This window comes from Rutilus rutilus (assembly GCF_951802725.1).
Source record: "Rutilus rutilus genome assembly, chromosome: 8".
Taxonomy (NCBI): Eukaryota; Metazoa; Chordata; class Actinopteri; order Cypriniformes; family Leuciscidae; genus Rutilus; species Rutilus rutilus.
The window spans coordinates 5,955,410-5,977,099 of NC_140222.1; the positions used below are offsets into that span (position 1 = coordinate 5,955,410).

General features: G+C 36.5%; 2 protein-coding genes across 2 annotated transcripts; both read right to left on the bottom strand.

The window, feature by feature from the left end:
* Positions 1–161: 161 nt before the first annotated feature.
* Positions 162–12,159, bottom strand: rad23ab (RAD23 homolog A, nucleotide excision repair protein b). The gene is made up of 10 exons (XM_084415568.1): positions 11,925–12,159; positions 10,266–10,347; positions 10,025–10,104; positions 8,915–9,189; positions 8,789–8,835; positions 8,587–8,714; positions 7,449–7,602; positions 4,242–4,399; positions 2,456–2,605; positions 162–1,647 (listed from the first exon to the last, which is right to left on the bottom strand). Exons 1-10 carry the CDS (start codon positions 11,991–11,993, stop codon positions 1,534–1,536), a joined length of 1,257 nt encoding a protein of 418 aa, XP_084271694.1. The 5' UTR covers positions 11,994–12,159; the 3' UTR covers positions 162–1,533.
* Positions 12,160–12,937: 778 nt separating this feature from the next.
* On the bottom strand, positions 12,938–17,299 carry calr3a (calreticulin 3a). The gene is made up of 9 exons (XM_084415567.1): positions 17,094–17,299; positions 16,442–16,543; positions 16,116–16,319; positions 15,899–15,993; positions 15,023–15,232; positions 14,773–14,886; positions 14,157–14,300; positions 13,530–13,622; positions 12,938–13,440 (listed from the first exon to the last, which is right to left on the bottom strand). The coding sequence occupies exons 1-9, from the start codon at positions 17,182–17,184 to the stop codon at positions 13,234–13,236; spliced, it is 1,260 nt and encodes a 419-aa protein (XP_084271693.1). The 5' UTR covers positions 17,185–17,299; the 3' UTR covers positions 12,938–13,233.
* Positions 17,300–21,690: the final 4,391 nt, after the last annotated feature.

The following is a 21,690-nucleotide window of genomic DNA, read 5'->3' on the forward strand; positions in this document are numbered from 1 at the left end:
TTTACAGGAATGCCATAGTATTCTTTTCTTTGAAGTATGACTTAAATACTAGAAACTCCCAATACCATAGTATCAACCAAAGTATTATAGTTCATTGTGTAAGTGTTTTAAAACCATTTTGTCAGTTTGATTATGGATCATTTCTAATGAATGAGCAGTATCCAATTGGAAACTCCAATTAAGCTTTTTAAAAGCAATTTATTTCACACACCACTAAAACAATACATTCAAAAACCACTCAGCAAACCATTTTGTGCTTAAAATCAAACTCTTCCATGTTTACTTTCTACACACATCAGATCCTTTGAGACAAAAAAAAAGAAATAAAAGAAAGAAAGAATACAAAACGCTGAAATAAAAACTCAAAACTACATCCCATAGTGTAAACAGGACTCTTGCCTGTACCTGTTAGAACACTAATTTTTCAACCAACTAGATAAAAATAACACCCTTCCAGCACTTTTAACTCTATACAAAGCAAACCCATAGGAGCAGGACACATCATTTATATAAAAATATATGCATTCTGCATCCACTTTAAGCACTGCACTGTAATTTCTTCCATTTTCAGTTTCTAATTTCGTTTGGCACTGTCTTAAGTGTACAACAGAGACCAAGACAACACTCTTTTTTTTTCTCCTTCACTCAAATATGTACAAATATTTAAATTACATGTATGCATATTTTCATGAGGTTTTAGAGACGCGCTGAGACACTCGATCACATTCAGTTGCTTCACTACATAAAGTACCTACGATTGTTGCAGCATTTCGGGCTCCGTTCAAAACCACTGCACGAGTTTCTACTGCATACCGAACCGGTTTTATGTTGGAACTTTAGACTGTAAACATAACAGAAATTAAATCTAGTTAAGTAGCCGACTGAAATCTCAACCATCAATGCTGTTTTTTGAACATGGGTTTAAAAACACCAACATCCCCATACAGTGGGTTCACTTCTAATATTAACGTAGGAGAACTGCAAAGTAGTTTGGTGGCATCCACTGAATGAAAGCTGGACAGGAAATTAAACATTAAAAATGATATAAATTGGCAGTTAGAGACGTTAGAGTAGACGCCATATTTAATGTGACAGACTGTGAGGCGGACTCGAAAATGTCTTCCAGAAGAGAAACCCAACAAAAATGGCCTCAACGCCTTGTTTTCATTGGCGACAAACTAAATTTGGCATCTACCCTGACTGAATCGCCTATTTATTAATACTGCAATTGAAAAACATGATTCTGATGGCAAAAAATGAAGCTTGAGAGAGTTTTTTGGCTGGGTTTTAACTCACTCGACGCACACAGCAGTGATAGCAGCAGAAACCAGACAGACAACAGACACCCCGTCGCGGAGGATCGGCTATATCTATCAAAATAAAACGCTGTGCTGATATATAACCTCACATCATGGCTTCAGTTTAAACTCCATGACAATCATCATGGAAGATCAGTCGACTTCCTATTCGCTTCAGCGCACACATTCACACACAACGCACAACATGCGCACGCTCCGCCGTCGTCCTCAGCGTTCACTCGTCGTCAAAGTTCTGCTGGAGCAGGAAGTTCGCGGCGAGGTTCTCGTTCTTCTCGCAGGCGAAGTAGGCTTGGATGACGAGTCCCTCGGGAAACCCCAGAGCTTTTAACTACGAAACATAACGAGATTTTAAGATTCTGCAAAAAAAAATCGAATAACTATTATAAATTAAAAGCATGTGAATTATAATAAATTATAATACAATATAATTAATAAACACATTACTATGACAATTAAAATACATTATTTAAAATTGTTTTAGTTCTGCTTTTGCACAAAACAACGACATGACCATTAGAACAATAAAATATAAAAATAAAAATATGTGTATAAATATACTAAATTTCATTTTAGATGCGATAATCGCAATTAATCGATTTCGAAATGATTAATCGCATATCACATAAAAGTTTGTTTATGTGTGTATTATATATATATATATATATATATGTATACACATATACACACACACATTTATATAAATATGCATACATATTTACTATGTACAGAGACACACACACACACACACATATATATAAACAAACTCTTATGTTAGATCACAATTAATAGATTTATATACATATATATATACATATATATACATACATATATATATATATATATATAGTGCTGTCAAATCGTATTAATGTTAATTTAATTTTCAGTTTAGAAGTATTGTTCATTGTTAGTTTGTGTTAACTAATGTAGTTAACTAATGTTAATGTATGGGACCTTATTGTAAAGTGTTAAACTACAAACTTTATTTATTTCAGCTAGTTGCCAAAGTAGAATTTAATTTTGTAAATTTTTTGTGTGAAAATTCCTCGCCACCAAATGTTTAACTTGTCCAAACGAATGTGTACGGCAGACATGACAGTTTATCTTCAAGAGAAGTGCTGGTAGTGTTGTTAGCGCACCCTCTCGATGGCTTCCTTCTCCTGCGGCGTGACCTGGATGTAGTTCCTCTGTGGTTCGATGGGAGCTTCAGCGGCTCCGGTGGCTCCGGCCTCGACAGCGTGCGGCTCGTTCAACATCTGCACGAACCGCTCCTGATGCTGCGTGATTTGCTGCAAACACACATATGAAAAAAATGCTAATTAAGTGATGCACGACTAATAGAGCGCAACAGTCTGGTTCCGGACATAAAAACTTAAATAGGTAAACTGATTTTTAACAATAACTTATAAACCTTTCAACTTATTTTTAACCCTCCGGTGCTCATTGTTTAGGGTCACGCTCATACACCACAAAGTTAACTTTTTTTCCAGTAATATTAATGTAATATTATGTTTGTTCTATTATATTTTTTATATTAATATTTTTTTTGAGGGAATATAATGGTACTAAGTAATATTTAAGCAACAATTACGATCCATTTGTTTCCACAATTTTTACAGTAGAATACAATTAATGAATTAATAAAAAAAAATATGAATTTGTTTAAATTATTTTTCAATGATACCCAACATCATGGCTTTGAAGATTTTTTTAACATTTCACATAAAATTTTATGGCGGGCATTTTTTAAATTTGTATTGTTACATTTTTTGTATTTTTTAAAGGACCTTTTAACCTTTTCAAATCATGACCATGATTTAAAAAAATATATATATATATATTATAAATTTTATTATTTTGTGTTCACATAGCAAGTGCCACAAAAGTCACTAAGTGTTATACAATTCAGATTCATTAAAAAATATATATTTATAAAAATAAAAATAAATTTTAACAGTGGAATAAGTGGTGAACTAATAGCGATCCATTTTTCCCACAAATTTTAAAATAGAATTCAACTAATTAATCCTTACATAAAAAAAATTAAAATAAATAATAATAATAATGATGATAAATATATATTAATATATATATATATATATTAAAACACATTTTCATTTAACCCCATATGCATATGTGCCATAAATGTAATGTCTATAGTTTATATACACATAATCAACAACTTTAAATACATTTTTAATTCAATGTCATTTGCAAAGCTTCATGGGATTGTAATTCTTATCTACAGCAGTTACAAATTTTGTCCAATTTTAAAATTCTTTTTTTGTTTCAAATAAAATTTTGTAATGGCAAATTTCATAGCTTAAAATTTTTCAATGAAGACTTTTTTTATAAACCCTATGGGAAAAAGTGAAAGGAAAAAATACTTCCGCTTTAAAAGTGGTCGTGACGTCAAAACCCGGGAGACTAATTCACCACTGGTTCCCTCGAGATTTTCCTAAAGGTTTTTATAACAGGGTTTTTCCAATTTAAGAGTAATATAAGGTATGTGGTAAATGTAAGTTGACAATACTTGGACATTTTGTTCTACAGCACGACGTCACAAAAATATATGTAAATATATGTAACAATGTATATATATATATATAAATATATATAATGCTGTCAAATTGTATTAATTTCTATTTTATTTTCGGTTTAGAAGTATTGTTCATTGTTAGTTCATGTTAACTAATGTAGTTAACAAATTTTAATAGATGGGGCCTTATTGTAAAGTGTTAAACCAACAACTTTATTTATTTCAGCTAGTAGCCAAAGTTGCCAAATTTCAAATTTCAATTTTTTTTGTGAAAATTCCAGGACAACAGCGGAAACCAAATGTTTAACTAGTCCAAACGAATGTGACAATTTCCCAAATGTCACCGCAGCACTCTATTGGACGGGACGCGGCTAAGCTCCGCCCACCTGCAGGAGTTGCGGGTTGTCTCGGCCCAGTTGCTGCAGCAGAGCCGGCAGGAGAGTGGGGTTCTGCTGGATGATCTGCCGCATCTGCTGGAACTGCGGCTGGTTCCTCAGGAACTCCAGCGGGTTTGCCGTCACCGGCACGGATCCGGGCTCCGCACCTGCTCACAGTATAGAAAGGGCTGTACAGGAGTCTGGCCCGAAACCAAAAATCAAGGAAAAGTGAAAAAAACAAAAAACAAAAAACGCATTTTCTTTGTTTTGTACTTTGTTTTCCGCAACATTGTGTCATTTATGTGCCTCATAATGGGAAAGTAAAAATAATGTCAATGTGTGTTTTCCTTATTGTTAATGCTGTTTGTGTTGATAATATGGATACGTGTTTGCGTTACAATTCAGCAAAAATCAACACTACAAAAAACACTAAAAAGTCACGGAAACACATAAAACCTCTATTGTAGGTATTGTAGACATTTAAAAAAAACTTCAAAACATAACCAAATGACTAAAATTGAAACTTTTTATTTAATTACAAAATTACTTAAATGTAAAAATAAAAATAAAAACTAATTCAAAATATCAACATATTTCATGTATCAACATATCAAATATAATATTTCTTTTATCGAGTTTTTAGGCCTAATAACATCTGGCAAAGGGACTACCAATGAAAACTAGCCTTCGGGCTAATTTGGATACATTTACATTTATGAATGTTGATTATTGTACACTTTCCTTTCTTGAAATAAATAAATAAAAACTATAATAGTATATCAATGCTACTAAAATGACTTGCTTGTCATATACAACATTTTTTATAATATATGAAATATGAGAAATTTAAAAAACATCAAAGAAATGTTTTTTAATTTTGTTCCAACCAGTTTTAGGGACTGTTCACTGAGGTGCAAATAACTACAAGTATAAATAGTATCTAACATTATTTGTACTTAGTGTAAATAGCATTTATCGTTTTTGTTATGCCTGTTTCTTACACTTATTTTCAGAGCTGCAACTAGTAATTGAGATCCATTCAGAAAACTAACAACCAAAAACATTTTTTTTTAGTTTTCAGTAGCATTCACAGCTTCAAGTAAACTTTGAGTCTAAAATTTCATCAAAGGTCTCACATATTTCATATTTTAGTCTAAAATAAAGGCTTCCTATATATATATATATTTTTTTTACCATGTGTCTTTGTTGTTTTTCAAAGTGTTGACTTTTGGCGAATTGCATGGAAACCAATGGGGTCCAACACAATCGCATTCACCAAAATGTGTACAGCCTTTCCAAAACACATCTATGCCTCAATATTTTGCATGCACATTCATGACCCTAAATGAGAACAAATCACCAAATTTCAAGAAGAAGTAAATAGTTTAGCCAGTGTTTCAAACAGTTTAAAAATCGAAAGTGCAACACAATAGGACGATTAAGTTAAAGAGCATCTTGCATGTAAAAAAAAAAATCTAAATGAATATATAACCGTGTATGAAAATACCATATGAAAAGATAATGCAGGATTTAAAATGTTTTAAAACGACATAAGGACACCAATTTAGTAGATAAAGTGAGCGTTTCTTTGCCTGCTCGTACAAACCGCTTTTTTTCAACATCGCGTCTTTTTACGTCACGCGAGGGAGATGTGTGCTGTGCTCTGCCGCAGCTCAGTGCAGAGTAGGTTGGTATTCAGTAAGAGCGGTCGTGAGTCAGTGTGTTTTCAGTAGTTTTTGTATTTCAATTTATCATCGTCATGGTACATTTTTGTGTTTGTGGAGCTTGCAAAAACTCCAGCCTGTCAGGACATCGAGTCCACCGGTTTCCTAACAAGAAAAAGGACGGTGCTATCTTTCGTGCCTGGGTGCGGGTTGTGCAAGTGAAGAGACGGGATTTCTCTTCCGCGTCGGCTTCGGAAAACGCGGTCGTGTGTAGCGTTCACTTCAGATCGGAAGATTATCGTCCCGGCGATATGATGGAGTTCAACATGGGATACCTAAGTAAGAACCGGGTGAGACTCAGAGCTGGTGCGGTTCCTTCAGTGCACGCATCTTCGGGTTCTCCCGCCGGATGTAGGCGCGAGCACAACATCAACTGGCAAACGCAATGTAAGCGGAACGAAACTGAGCTACTCGATTGTGTTTGTGTGGACCGTTTATCAGTTTGGACCAGTGCAGCGCGAGCCTGATCAAGCAACACTGTAACTGCGAGATCCAGTAAATAAAGCATTTGAATTCGCCACTGAAGTAATAACATCGCTGCGAGATCTAGTGAGAAATATTCACATTTCTCCGTTATTAACGGATCGAACAGCGCTGACGTGGAAACCAGGAATAAACATTGTGCAATGAATGAACGAACTATCCAGTGTCCACAGATCAGCAACATTCACCATGGCTTTACTGTAGTAACACTAACTGCAACCATGGAAGTTTGGCATTTTCCACTAAGGCCCAGTATGCATCCACCTCCCTGCAACACTGACTTTCCTCAGCTGTAAACATTGCCTCGCATTTCCCACACAAGCACCTATGGAACAAAAAATTTATCAGGAATAAATATCTCTCTGTCTCTCGATGAGAAACCGCTAAGTTATATCACGTAACGTTAGTCTGGGCGGATGAGCATGACAAACGCCTGATCAAAGCTTAGTTTCTGTTATTGTAAGTTCCATTATGTTCTGTCTAACATTAATCCTGGCCTGTCCCTGCTCTCTTGGCAGCCTAGCAGGCTCATAATTGTATGGCTGTGGTCCGTCAACAATTTCCTCAGCGTCCGAAATGTCATTGCGATCCATTTTTCCCTGTTGTTTGAATCGACCGCTCTCCCTCGCGCTACGTCACGCCCATTTTCAGATGCGGAAGTAAAATTCTCACAAAAACGACTCCAGAAGCCACTGTAGCGTATTTATAAATTTTTTTTAAAGAAAATCTAGTTCCTACATTATTTTTCTATACATTGACTTGTTGGGTCTTCTAACCTGCAAGATGCTCTTTAAGTTAAAAACACCTCAACTTTTCAACACTTCACTTCAAGATTTTCCACATCAGCTTGATTTAAAGAACACCAGTACATCCAAGTGCATTGAAATAGTCAAAGACTCCTCCATCAGCTGTGCTACCGAAATAACATTTTAACGAATTAGCAAGAACGCGGCAGCTGCAGGGCAAACTAGCGTCTATTTCCATGAGTCCTGAACAAATGGCCACTCACCGGCTCCGGCTGCGGCGGCGGCTGTGGCTGCGGTGGCGGCTGCGGCTGCGGCGGGTGGAGGCTGAGGTCGCTGTGGGGCGGGCGGGGTGGGGTTGGACACTGCAGTGGGCTGAACTACTTCTTGTGGAGGCTGCTCGGATTCTGTGGGAATACCCTTGAGGAACGGACATTAGCAACTCGTGAATTTGTGTGGTTTAAAAAGGAATCACACTGATATGTGAAGTCAAGCAAGGTGCCATAGGTCAACATGAAATGTCTTGACCCCAAAAATGAATTTACTTCTCAATGTTTCAATTAACACTTAAATGCATTTATGTTTCATCATTCATTATAACATAGGTCTTTAGCAACCCGGATCTATCTCTAACACAGATGGATCTCTAACTGCCGCAATGGTATAAAACACTCCTGATATTTTAATAACAATTACAAAAGAAAAAAATTAAACACATCTTGTTACTTTCTGGAACTTGGAAGGGTTCAATTTGAGCAGATGCTTTTTACCATCATCACTGTCATCGCCAGAGCTCATTATTATTTATTTAAATAATTTAAAATAATTGATCTATTAAATATTACAATTAATTTTAGTATTAATATGAATAATTATCATAATCACCTTTGTTATGTATGCCATTGATTATTTGCATGTGATTATGCAACGTTTTTTGTCGATCTAAATGGTTGCAAATGTATTGTATTAATGCTAATATTAATAATTTAATATGTATTTAAATACATTTTAAATTATGTAAATAATTTATCTATTCAATATTATGTTTTAGTGTTAGTATTAATCATTGTAATTATCATTATATATGTGTGTGTGTGCGTTAAAAACATGCATAAAGTTGTTTGGTGGGCTGACCGCTTTGCATGGATGTAAGATACACATTTATTTTTTTGAAAAAATTTAGTAATTATCCAAACAATATTAAATAAGCTACTTTACCAACCAAATGGACCCAATCTTGAAAAGTTGAATTTATTTTCTGGCAGAAAATCCTGTTTCACTCAGAAACGTGTAACATTCCAAAATAAAACGAGATGCAAATGTCATTTCATGTTGCCTTTAAGCAGAAATAGGCATTTTTTAAAGCATTTTCTGGTAATAAAGCATAAAACATACAACTCTTACCATAAGCAGGTACTCCACGGCTCTGTCCGGATTGTTGAAACTTGCTCGTAAGGCGGCGATGACCTGTTCCCTCTCATAACCCATTGACATGATTTCCGTCACCAAATTCTCATACGCTTGACCAGTAACTAAAAAAAAAAACGACAGATGTTAATGTCAAGTTCATGTCTCCTTTAGAACAAAACAAATAACCCAAACTTACCTAGTATGGATGCAGCTGCTTCTAAAAGACCCAACTCATCTATAATGCTGCACAAAATAGACAAATTAAGAGATTTTCATTCTTTTTAGGAATAAAAACGTGCTTTTTTTGTGGGCGTGGCCATACCTGGCTTCTGATTGGGCGATGGCCTGCTCTTCTTGGGCGGCCTGGTTCTCCTCTTCTGAGATCGGAGCAGGAGTCGCGCTAACAGTCTGGGGCGTTTCGGCAGCAGGCTCCGAGGCAGCAGGGGGCGCTGTGACGGGCTCAGGCTCTACAGGAGCGGGAGCAGGGGCTGATACAGGCACTGTGGAGGCGGCAGGAGTCGTGGGCAGATGGACGGGGGTTTCGGCGAGGGACGCACTAACGGGAGCGGGAGCTTGTGGCGGTGTGGCAGATTTAGGCTGTAGAAAGAGAAACAGGACTGCACAGAGAACTACTAGCTATGTTTGCATTCAAAGTTGCAAATTGAACTTTTACGAAATATTGGAACATCTGCGAATGAAGCACCGTTTCCATCCCATGTGTGCGAGAGAACAAAATCGCCATTTCCTGAGAAACTTGCGCAAAGTATCAATAATAAAAATGAAAGTTGTGGCAACCGGCCAACCCAATTTGGCTCTTTTTTCCCCCTACATGATATATGTTGTTTTTCCAGTCGTGACGTCACAAAAGTTAGTATCAAGTATCGCACCTGGTTTGCGCACAGACGAAACGCAATAATAATCGCTGTCAAGTTTTCTTGCATTCGGATGCCTGATGTTTGCAATTGTGAACGCAATTATGTGAGACACTTCTGGGAAGGATTTGATACCAAATCATTTTGATGACAGAAACAACTAAAACAAAATTTGAGATGCTGTGCGATGCAATTGGTCCACTTGTTAGTTCAGCTATCCAATCACATCGTCTGTTAAGTTTTTTGTTGCGCATCGTGAAATTTTATTCTGTAAATGTGTTTCCATCGTAGTTTATGCACGTTTATCGGATACAAAAATTATTCGACTCAATTAAGCATAAATATTTTAGTTTTTTATGTGCATGCATTTTTACGATTTTATGCACATCTTGATATTTCCATCCAATGTTTTATATGCAGTATCCCAAACTTCAAAAGGAAAATACGTGGATTGATACATAGCTACTTTACGAATGAAATGGAAGTGAAGCATTTCCTAAAAATGCAAAGACCTGATGAAGAAGGCAATGAGAGGATTGCAAGAAATAAAACAGCCTTACCTTTGTAACCATCACCACGACAAAGTTCTTCTCGTCTATTTTGTATTCTTTTAGAGGTATATCATCATTCAAAATTTTGCCTGCGTTTTATGGACAAAAACAAAACAATCAAAAAGCATCTTATAAGAGATTCACACAAACCAGAATATGATGCATGGAAAGGTAAAATATGGTATATAATATTTAAGCTTTGCCATACCAGAAATAAAAAATGTCCAAAGACAGAAATTAAGAAACAGACCTGCATAGATTAGTTTTTGACCGACAGCTGGAAAAGCATCTTGCCCCTTTTCTTCCTCTATCTTTTCTTTAAGAGCCTTTACCTGTATTTACAATATAACAAGGACATTATTCCATCAGATACATATTTTATATATGTATGTCAATAATATACAGTTCAGGTTTGTTTAGGGTTTAATTCAGGTATTTTAAGGTTTTATAAGTTGTTACTTTTACTATAATATGATGAATTATATTCCATTATTATGTTTGGCAATATATTTCATATTTGTGCAGGACAAACGTCACTCTCATATCTTTCAATACAACTCAATATTGTGGTTTAAAGGACAAATATGACTCATGAACTGTTTGCTTATGAAATCAGGCAATGAATGATCATGTGCTTCCCAAACTATCTTAAATATCCAAAGTAATGGATTCATACGATCACAAGACTGGCTATATACATGGGCACTTGCTGAGTCATTTCATCATCATTTCAAAATCAAAATCATTTCATCTAATTTCTTTGCTCAAACACAGTCAGAATGATATTGCATTTTGTTCATTAGCTGATTATTTTCACCACTAATTATTTCAAATTGCAAAGTTGCACAATATAAAAAATGAGCCATTTAAATGACCGAGACACATTAATCTGACTCCATTTAAAAAAAGTTTTAAATAATATTTTATAACATAATACAGTCCATGTCAGTAATCAATAAACCTAGTCATTCTAGGAAATTCAGAAGCATGGCAAGCTGTTTTAATATTTATCCCTAAAATCAAACCAACATCTGGCTATTTTTCATTAGACACTTGTGTGTATTTCAGATGTTAGGTAGTAACATACTTTGCATTTCTAGTAGTAAGATTTATTTAATATTACGTATAAATAGCCATTCTTACTAGTTATCACTTATGGCAAGTAAAAGAAAAACTAGTGAGAAAATAAATGTTACTAGTCACAGTTGGGATACATACTAATGTCTACTAAATAAATACTAGTATCTAATAAATAAGGACTAATAAAACTGGAATAGATACTAGTCACTACTGGCAAAATTATATAAAATTAATATATATATATATATATATATATATATATATTATTTTTTTTTATAGTAAAACTAAAAGATGTACAGGCAACAATACTAGTTGGTGTATAGTTAACAGTGAGTTCAATGGGTAAAATTAACAATTTGTGTAACAGGCTAGTTACTGGTCGGGATAGTGGTAGTCGTAAAGGAACAAGTACAAGTAGTGTAATACTAATAAATAAGCATTAGTGACTAACTTTTGGGATAACTACTAGAGTTCTAGTATCTAATGAATAGTTACCAAAGAAATACAAAATTATATGCGACTAGTAATTAAAACAAGTAACATAAAATGCTAGTTAGTTTAATCGAATAGGTGTTAAACCTGCTTGCCATAGACGAGAGTGTAAACAGACCGTTGAAGTGAACAACGCGACCGTTATTTTCAAATTAATAGCCGTTAGAATGTGCGGCTCAGTGACGTCACCTATTCTAGTGTATTATTCTACAATGACAGCGGCTGTCCGCGCGCGCGACCCACATGTATATCAGCAGCCGCCCGAGGCCGCGGCGTTTCCCAGCGCGTTGTGCCCGCGCACTGGCATGTTTACACGGGCACAAACACGCACACTCACCGTCAGCTCCTCGTCTATCTGCACTTTAAATGTCTGCTGCTGGAGCGTCTTCAGAGTGATCGTCAGCATTGTGTTCGAGCGCGAGACCCCGCGAAAACAGCCTAGGAAGTGTCCTGAATGAGCGCGTGTGGAGATGTGACTCAGCTATCTTCGGCAGGGATGAGCGAGTTAGTGTTACGGGAAGACGCCATCTACTTGCTGAATAGGACAAGACACGTGGACGTACGGTGACCCCAAAGAGCCTTTTAGACGTTTAGAAATATCGGAATAAATACTCGACATGTTTCTAGAACTTTCCTCAGAACTATCTTCACGGGGTCAGTGACAAACAGGGATGTTGGAGACGACGAAAAAGACAGATCTGTCTTAAACACACATTAACATTTCTTATAAACTAAATATAATCTATTCATGTGGGCTATTTAAAAAAAAAAAAAATGTTTTACAAAAAATTTCAACGAAGGTTTCGACAAGTAATGTACACATCGTTTATAGTCATTCAAGACGTGTTTTTTGTTTGTTTTTCCAGTATGAGCTCATTTGACAAATTATTTGATAAATCTTAATCATGACATAAGTCAAAATTATGAGAGTTTAAATTATGAAAAGATGAGACAGTCAAAATTATCACAAGTCCAAGGTATAACATACTACGTCATAATTAAAAGTCAACATGGGGAAAAAAAGGGCATAATTATGACAAACTTAGTCTTAATTATGGGATAAAAAACTAAATTATGAAATTCAAAAAGTACATTTTAATGGGACTTTGTCATGATGTCAGGAAAGCTTAAATACTCACCCATAAATATTTAATTCATGTAAATTCTGAACCAAACTGAACAACACATGCTTTAATTGTTTTCTTTAAGTGGTTTTTTTGAGAAATAAAATGTAATTAATTACTTGCGTTGCACTTATTAATAAATAAACTTACACTTTAAACCAAAAATGAGGACAATTTAACATCCACATACTGAGGGAAATTTTTGGAAAAATGACCCAGACGAGGATTTAAAAATAAATCATTTATTTAAAAAAGTGCAAATCCAACATATGATCAACATCAGAATTTTCCCCTTGCACGACTCGAGACTGAACAGAAAACCCAAACATCTATTAGTCTAAAGTTTAACAGGTGGTACTATGAACATGATGGGGTGGGGCTTCTAGCAGCAAAACCAAAAGAAATCTGAGTTTAGGGATGCGACATGTGACTAGAAGGGGCGGGGCCAAGAATTCACACCACATTTAAAGAAAAAGACAACAGAAACACATCAGATCTGCTCATTCAGGAAGGGATTCTTCTTCACAACTCGTCTTTGGGGAGCGTATCGTCGTCACCCTCCTCTTCCTCCTCAGGAGGTTCTTCTGTGTGCTCTTCCTCCTCTGGCTCATCCTCCTCATTTTCGTCCTCCTCGTCTTCCTCATTATCATCCTTCTTGCTCTTTTCCTCATCCTCCCGCTTTTTCCGTTCTTCCTCTTCCTGTTGGTCCTTCATATTTTTTTCTGGCCCCTGATACAAAAACACAACACCGGTAAGACGCACATCATCAGAATTTACATCTTAAACACATTGCTGTGGAAATAAACCCAATTTATTACCTTCGTTGCGCCCCATGTTTCTGTACCAAATTTCTCAGCCTCCTCAACATCATCGGTGATCAGGAAGTTGTCAAAGATGGTTCCAGATTTCACCTGTAAGAAAGGTAAACTAGTTATAAACAGTGATTTTCGTGAATCTGAGATCAAATTTCCTGAATCATTCACCATTTAACCACAAAATCATTACAAAAAAATGCAGCACTATATAATTTATTGAAAACTTTTTTTCTTTTTAATAGCAAAAATAAAATATACCAAACATAATGATATCTTGTTTAACAGTTGTGTGTCAGAATTTGGTAAGACAAATGCAGAAAGCTTGTTTGTTTTTGCAGAAAACCCCCTCAAATTATTAATAAAACTATAATAGTATATCAATGATACTAAAATAACACTGGTAAGATATTGTACCTCTAAAATCATACCTAATATGGTAAATGTGACCAATTTGCCACAATTTCGGATATTACCACCACAAAATCAGCCATTTTGATCGCAAAAATCCCCTAAAAAAGTTGTCAAATGTCTGGTTAAATTTCACCAGTGAAACCCAAACCAAATCTGTTGAAACCCTACAACTGACCATTATGATGTTGATTCAACAGCACACTGATCTAAAAACCATACCTGCCAAAGATCCAGTCCCAGAACGCCAATCTTCTCGAATTTGTAAATGGCGTCGTCTGCCTTGTACTCGGGGTTGTCGATTTCAGGGTGAATCCAAGTGCCTTTGTAGTTGGGGTTGTCGATCTGTTTTGGTTTCCACTCGCCCTACATCAACAAAACTTAGTTAGATCAGTTGGTGAAACTGGTTCCTGTATAATAAACAACCACTCAGGTGCGTTCCCCAAAAGCTTCATTAGCCAACAATGGTCACAAGTTCCGTTTTAATCGCGTTGGTAATGACAGAACTTGCAATTATAGTTGGCGTCGGGAAACGCACCCCTGATCGAGAAGATCAACCTTTTACCTTTAAGATCACTTAAAATACAGCAAATTGCAGAAACAGTCCATGTGATGTTGATCAAGAGCATTAATCTCTCTCAAAAAGTCCAAACCTACTTTGGATTGAACCCGAAACCTTCTGCTGGCTGCCTACCCTTCTGGAAAGACCAGCCTAAACTGGTTTTAGCTGGTCTCCCAATTGTCTAAAACCATTCAACTAGACCAATTCAACCACTTTGTGGCTTGTTTGGTTGAGCTTAATTTTAGGATTTTCTACGTAAGGACTGTGGTTTTGTACCTTGTACTCTGGATTTGGGATCATCGCAGGTTCCCATTCTCCGTCCATGTCTTCATCCCAATCGTCTGGTTTCTTGGCATCAGGGTCGGGAATGTTCTCAGGTTTATCCCAGTCCTGAACCGCAGGGATATACACTTTTAATGCACCATTGGATCAACGTCTAAGAACAACTATTTTGAAATAGTACACAGATTTCTTGCACGCTATGATGCGCGGATCAGGTTATGGTGATTAACGATTGAGAACGTACCTCAGGTTTCGCGTCTTCAGGATCGTCGATTTTCGCCCGGTCGTCCCAATCCTCGGGCTTCTTGGCCTCTGGATCCTTGATCTTTTTGGGAGGAAGTAAGTCCCAATCTTCCTCCAGAGAGCCAGACTCAACCTTCTCGTTGTCGATTTTCACTTCGTACGTCTGGTCCGGTCGCAGGATCAGCGTGTACAGGTGTGTGAGTTCATCGTCCTGACGGGCGCAAACAAAGCAACTGAATTATAGCGACTATGATGTCATTTTGAAACATTTTAACTGCCATTTGGGGCACATTTTTCCCCTTTCACATATCAATTAAGTATCATTCGAAAGCTTAAAATCCATCCTGGGAAAACCAGACGTGTGCTACCATGAAAACAGTACTTTCAAACCTTTTGACAGGCTCCTCCCACTAGTGGGCGGTGCCATGTTTCATATTATAATTTTAATTTATAATTTTATAATCAAAATCATTCTCTAATCTTGACAAAACACATATCGCCATGAGTGTCTGAGACTTGCCGATTGTTTCGTGAGATTGTTGATTTGTCACCCGGTGGTTATTTTTGGTACAGCGCCTAAACAAAACCTCAATTTTTGTGATACAAACTTCAAATTTGGTGCACATCTTGGTAAGACTTATGGCTTTGATTTTCAGAGTCCAAATTATTTTATAAAATATATATTTTGCATGAAATAAAAATTGTTTAGTACAGTACATTTGCTTTACAGTAAACGTAAAGTTCGATTTACTTTTTTACACTTCCATTTTTTCTGCAAAATGTCTTCTTTACCTTAGGTCTGTATTCAAAAAGTTTGGATTGTGCATTTTCACATCTATGTACAAACAGTTAAATTATATTTTGTTTTAAAACATACTTTGCATTTGATGTCCTTCTTGATTAGGTGATTTTGGCCTTTGTAGTTGAAAATGACATGAACTTTCTTGGTGCTGTAGCCACAGATGTCGGGTCCTGCGAGGAAGGTTAAAAGTGAAAATGACACAAAAATAGTGAAAGTATATGCCAATGTTGTGCTACCTAGTTTTTCCACCTAGAAACCCAACAAAACGTCATCTACACCAACCATGACTTACCGAACATGATGTAGTACTGTGAATCGCCGTGCATATCGGTCTGGTCCAGGTCGGCGGGGAAGATTTTCACGTACCCACCGCCGCAGTCGATCTTCTGCTCGTGTTTCACAGTGAACTGGATCACTACCGGTTTACCCTCATTACTAAACGAGTCAAAGCGACTGGACAGAGCGTAAAACCGGGCGTCTTGAGTTGTCTGCAAACCTTGAAGGGGAAAAAAACATTGCATTAGAAGTCATCTCACATTGACCATTCAAATTTTCTTTAAAGATGAAGACATTTGCATAAGCAATTGAGCTTCGGTGAAAGCAGCCGTGACCTCTGACCTTTATCAAGCTCAGCATCGCCGTAGAATTTCCCTGAGGTCAGTTTCCACTGGCCGTAGTCGGATTTGTGTTTGGATTCGACCCATCGGCTTTTCCAACCATCTGGAGAGATACAAAATTTAATAGCAAGAAATCTTTTATATTGGCTATGTATTGTTCATCATAAGCCATTACACGAAAATATTTTCAGGCTGGAAATTTAATATGGATGCATTTAAATTATGCAAATAATTGTAAGTTAAAAACAACAGATATGAAACTCTAGTGCCTTAAATTTGTTTTTAAGACGACAACAGTTTAATAGTCTAAAAAGCAAACTGAAACCAAACCTTAACATTGATTCATAAAATATTTTTTTTTGGTCATAATCCATAAGTAAATATGCATTAAGATACAAATCTGAATCATTTTCACAAATCATGTATTCTTAGCATGACATGTAAGTTGTATAACAGTGTAATTTGCAAATACAGTAAATGAAAGTGACACTGGTGAAATTATACAACTGGCTTTGATCACATAAATGCATGAAAGTAAACTTGCTCAATACATCATAAAAATACATTATGTTGACATTATTTGAAGAAACACATATCTCCGTGAAATAGTGACTGTGTCTGATGTCATGCACGATCAAAGAAGAGAGATTTACCTCCATCCAGAAATTGTTCTTTAAAATACACATCTGCACGTACAGTGAAAGCCAGTGCAGATATAAAGCACACTGCTGCAGCGACCCGCATCTCTGCACTGTTAAAGGATCTATATTAAGATTAAGATCCTGATATAATAATGAATGCTGCTCGAGCTAATGCTCAGTGAAATATGGCTCGGTTGTGTTCCTGCACAGATGGCTGAGACTCATTGGCCGGACGCGCAGCCAATCAGAGGAGACCACGAGTGAAGAGTCAGCGCTGTGGGCGGGGCTTCTGCGAAGCACGTGATTGGAACACGGAGGAAGTACAAGCATTACTTTCATGGACTCTTATGTAGTCATAATAAAGTCACGTGTGGTACAGCGTTTTAAAGTGAACATGGAAGATATTTGTGTTTTTTGTCAAATTTCCCCTGAGAATATTAATCATCTATTTTAGGAGTGTCCCAAGACCCAAATATTTTGGAGAGAACTCAGTTATTAGGCTTCTTACAAAGAAAAGCTGTGATTCCTGTTAACTTTGAAGAAGTTGATGTTATACTAAAATGTTTTTCATTCGATGGTGATAAAAATCTTTTGTTTATATTTGATTTAATTATTATGATTGTCTGTTACTATATTCATAATGTCAAATGGAATGAAAAAATGCCAAATTGTGAGATCCTTGACGTAATAATACAGTTTTTCTCGATTGCTTAAACACATTTCTTGAAACTATGCCTCGTATTCTCAAAACTATAAACACAAATCCATAACGTCTCACCCAATTCCCCAAACATCCTATTTTCAGGTCAAAATGAAGCTCTACACTCTAAACCAGGGGTCTTCAACTAAAATTGCTTGAGGTCCAGTAAATGAACCCTCCTCACCAGTCGAGGTCCGGACAATTATATACCTAAAAATATGAATTGATGGGTTTTACCAGACTAAAGAAATGAGTGTAGATAACATTTTTTTTTTTTTTTTTTTATTGAACAAAATATAATGTTATGGATAAACATGTCTTTTCATATGTATAAGCAGCCATAAGTAATCCTTCACAAAACTGATCTATTTTTAATGCTGTTCTGTTATGTCCTTTAAGTTGATTTGGTACAAAATATCTGAATTCAACCAGTAACAATGTCTGACAAAAATATGATAAAGGAAACTGTGCAAAATGCCTTCATCTCTAAATCTGCACTAAACATACATTAATTTCAACATTAACAACTTAAAAGGAAAACTAAAGTGCTTTTTTCGGCTGAACTGAGATTAACAATCACAATCAACGCAAACCTCCTTGTATTGTCTCTACTTAACTAAATGTATCTAATGTTGAACACTGCTCTCTTCTGTGCTTCAAGTTGCATTGGTAAAGATAATCAGCAATATCATTCAGAAACACATGCAAAAAATAGTGCCACCAGTGTTGGAAAAATGAAAAAGTGCAAGAAACCCTTTATCTCTTATTTTGTAGTCCATAAAAATGTAAATAACCTCTTATGAAATTTAAATAAAATTGTCTAAAATTCACTGTATTCTCAGTGAACACTCATATGCTCGATGTTGGGAGGCGAATGAGTGAGAGAGGACGACCCGTGTAACTTAGATCGCTCATACTGGGCTTTGAGCTCATTTGTTTAATCTGCGCCCTTAAAGGGATACTCCACTTTTTTCGGAAATATGCTCATTTTACATCTCCCCCAGAGTTAAACAGTTGAGTTTTACCGTTTTAGAATCCATTCAGCCGAACTCCGGGTCTGACGGTACCACTTTTAGCATAGCTTAGCACAGATCATTGATTCTGATGAGTCCAGTAGCATTTCTTTCAAAATGACCAAAGAGTTTCAATATTTTTCCTATTTAAAACTTGACTCTTCTGTAGTTAAACCGTGTACTAAGATCGACGGAAAATGAAAAGTTGCGATTTTCTAAGCCTATAAGGCTAGGAACTACTCTCATTCCAGCGTAATAATCAAGGAACTGTGCGGCTGTACCATGAGTGCAGCAGGCGTAATGATATGACGCAGCGCCTGAAAATAGGTCTAATAGGTTAGACAAACTTAGTCCCGGTCACGTTGGAAGAAGTTACCGAGCTGGGGACTATTTTCAGGCGCTGCGTCATATCATTACGCCTGCTGCACTCATGGTACAGCCGCACAGTTCCTTGATTATTACGCCGGAATGAGAGTAGTTCCTAGCCTTATAGGCTTAGAAAATCGCAACTTTTCATTTTCCGTCGATCTTAGTACACGGTTTAACTACAGAAGAGTCAAGTTTTAAATAGGAAAAATATTGAAACTCTTTGGTCATTTTGAAAGAAATGCTACTGGACTCATCAGAATCAATGATCTGTGCTAAGCTATGCTAAAAGTGGTACCGTCAGACCCGGAGTTCGGCTGAATGGATTCTAAAACGGTAAAACTCAACTGTTTAACTCTGGGGGAGTTGTAAAATGAGCTTATTTCCGAAAAAAGTGGAGTATCCCTTTAACGTTACCTCGGACTGCGACTGCTGAGGATAAGTTTCTTCTAAGTGTCTATGTTTAGCTTCGTAATGACATTTAATGTTTCCACTTTGGACAACCGCGACAGACTCGGAGCAAATGAGACACACGGGCCTTGTAACAGTTACATCACGATGCAGGAAGAATAAATGCGTATTTTCCCACCAATTATCTCGGAAAACTCGGTTTTCAGAGTCAACTTTACAAATTTTTGAAAATGCCATTGTTTTTCACTCACTGAAAGTTTTATCTCTCTGCGTTTTTCACTCGCTGAAAGTTTCATCTGTCTGCGCGCTCTCTGCTCTCTTCATTGCACGCATGACTGTGCGTCTGAACGTAGCAACAGTGAGCATAGTAACTGTAGTAGCAACCATAGCAACCCGTTGCGCTGTTGGACCCAAACGGCTCTACTGAGCTGACTTTGATGTGCCTGATATAAATGTGTTTTTATTAGAAAATAGCGGCATTTATTTATTTCATTATGTCAAAAGGCTTCGCGGTCCGTATGGACGCATTTTGCGGTCCGGATTCGGACCGGAGTCCGCCAGTTGGTGATCCCTGCTCTAAACCATTCACTCTTGCTGAAAAACCAAACTTTGCCCTCAGACAGGACACACAAGCCCTCAAAATCACACACACTACAACACAGTCTAAGACACTGGTGCAATAAATTCAAAACAACATTTCCAAAACTGGTCAGTTATGTTGCTTGTGGTTCCCCCATCACAAACCTTTTCACATGATGAACACAAAAGACACAACCAGTGGACACATTGGCACATTTTTATTCATACACAGAAAACACACACACACAAAAACATTTTTTTTCTTCCTGTTTTACTCTTTTTTTTTTTTTTTACTCTTTGTTTTTACAGTTTTTCTCGATTGTTTACACACATTTTCTGAAAGCATGCCTCATATTCTCAGAACTCTACACACAAATCCAAAAAAACACACACAATGGGCAAAACCCCTCAATTCTCCTGCAAAATGAAACTTTACATTCAAAACAATGTTATTTCTTCTCAAAATGGTATTTTGTTTTCAAATGACACACACAAACCATCACATGAATAGACATTTATAAGAACCAGCTGAACACTGATGTTCTCAATGTAAAACACTATGATGAATGGAAAACACTTCTTCTCCAATCATCATAATGACTTAGGCCTTTTTTTGTTCAGTGTTACACTTACTACAGACAGTACATACATAAGTGTGTTGTAAAATATTTGAGAATATTGTTTTTATACTCAGAACACACAAATACATGGTAACAAATATATTTTATTTTATATTTATTTTGTACACAGTGTACATCCCAACCAACACAAAGTTGCACATACAGTGGTCTACATACAAAACAACAGAAGAATTGACTGTATACAGTTACAGTAAAAAAAATAAAAAACATCCAGTGTTGGCATCCATTGCTCCATTGAAGAGCTCACCTGTTGCTCTTTTATGCTAAAGCTCTGATTGCTAATTGTAAAACTGTGTGACGGGTGTTTGCCCATGTGATGAGTCAGTGTGCATATTTGAATGGCAGTGTGTTCCTTGTGAAAACAAGAGATTTTCTGCTGAAAATTGTGCCAAAAGCAGAGAATTGTGTGTAGTGTTTTGAAAAAGGTGTGTTTTAGAAGTACAATTTGAGTGTAAGGCAGGAATTGTGCTTGTAGTTTAGCAGAATTGGTTCAGGGGGTTGGTGAATGAGTTACATGTTGTGGTCATTGTGTCTCAAGTACCAGAAAATGTGTGTAAACAATCGAGAAAAACTGTACTCTCTCCTCTAAATTTTTTTTTATATTTACTTACAGTAATGTGTGTGACCAACATATGACAGTAAAAGAGCACACACAAACCATATTCTAATATGGAATTCGAAATGTATTGGAATGGTAAAGAGTGTTGGGACGTGACAGGAGGGCCTCCACTCAAGGATACAATATGATGGACACGTCTAAGAATGTTCCACATATGGTTGAAATACCATCATTTGCCAAGAAAGATAACATTCTGGGAGTCAAGACTATAAAGGAGAAAGGATGCCTTCACTGTCACACTCTGCAGCCACACTGTCTGACTGTACGACTGCTGGCCTTT

Coding starts and splice junctions, on each gene's coding strand:
- rad23ab (XM_084415568.1), bottom strand. CDS start 11,993: ATGCTGACGATCACTCTGAAGACGCTCCAGCAGCAGACATTTAAAGTG. Junction 10,105..10,265: donor TCAAAAACTAATCTATGCAG/GTCTGTTTCTTA, acceptor CATAAAACGCAG/GCAAAATTTTGAATGATGAT. Junction 1,648..2,455: donor AGAAGGAAGCCATCGAGAGG/GTGCGCTAACAA, acceptor TATGTTTCGTAG/TTAAAAGCTCTGGGGTTTCC.
- calr3a (XM_084415567.1), bottom strand. CDS start 17,184: ATGCGGGTCGCTGCAGCAGTGTGCTTTATATCTGCACTGGCTTTCACT. Junction 16,320..16,441: donor CGATGCTGAGCTTGATAAAG/GTCAGAGGTCAC, acceptor TTCCCCTTCAAG/GTTTGCAGACAACTCAAGAC. Junction 13,623..14,156: donor TGGGACTGGATCTTTGGCAG/GTATGGTTTTTA, acceptor CCTTTCTTACAG/GTGAAATCTGGAACCATCTT.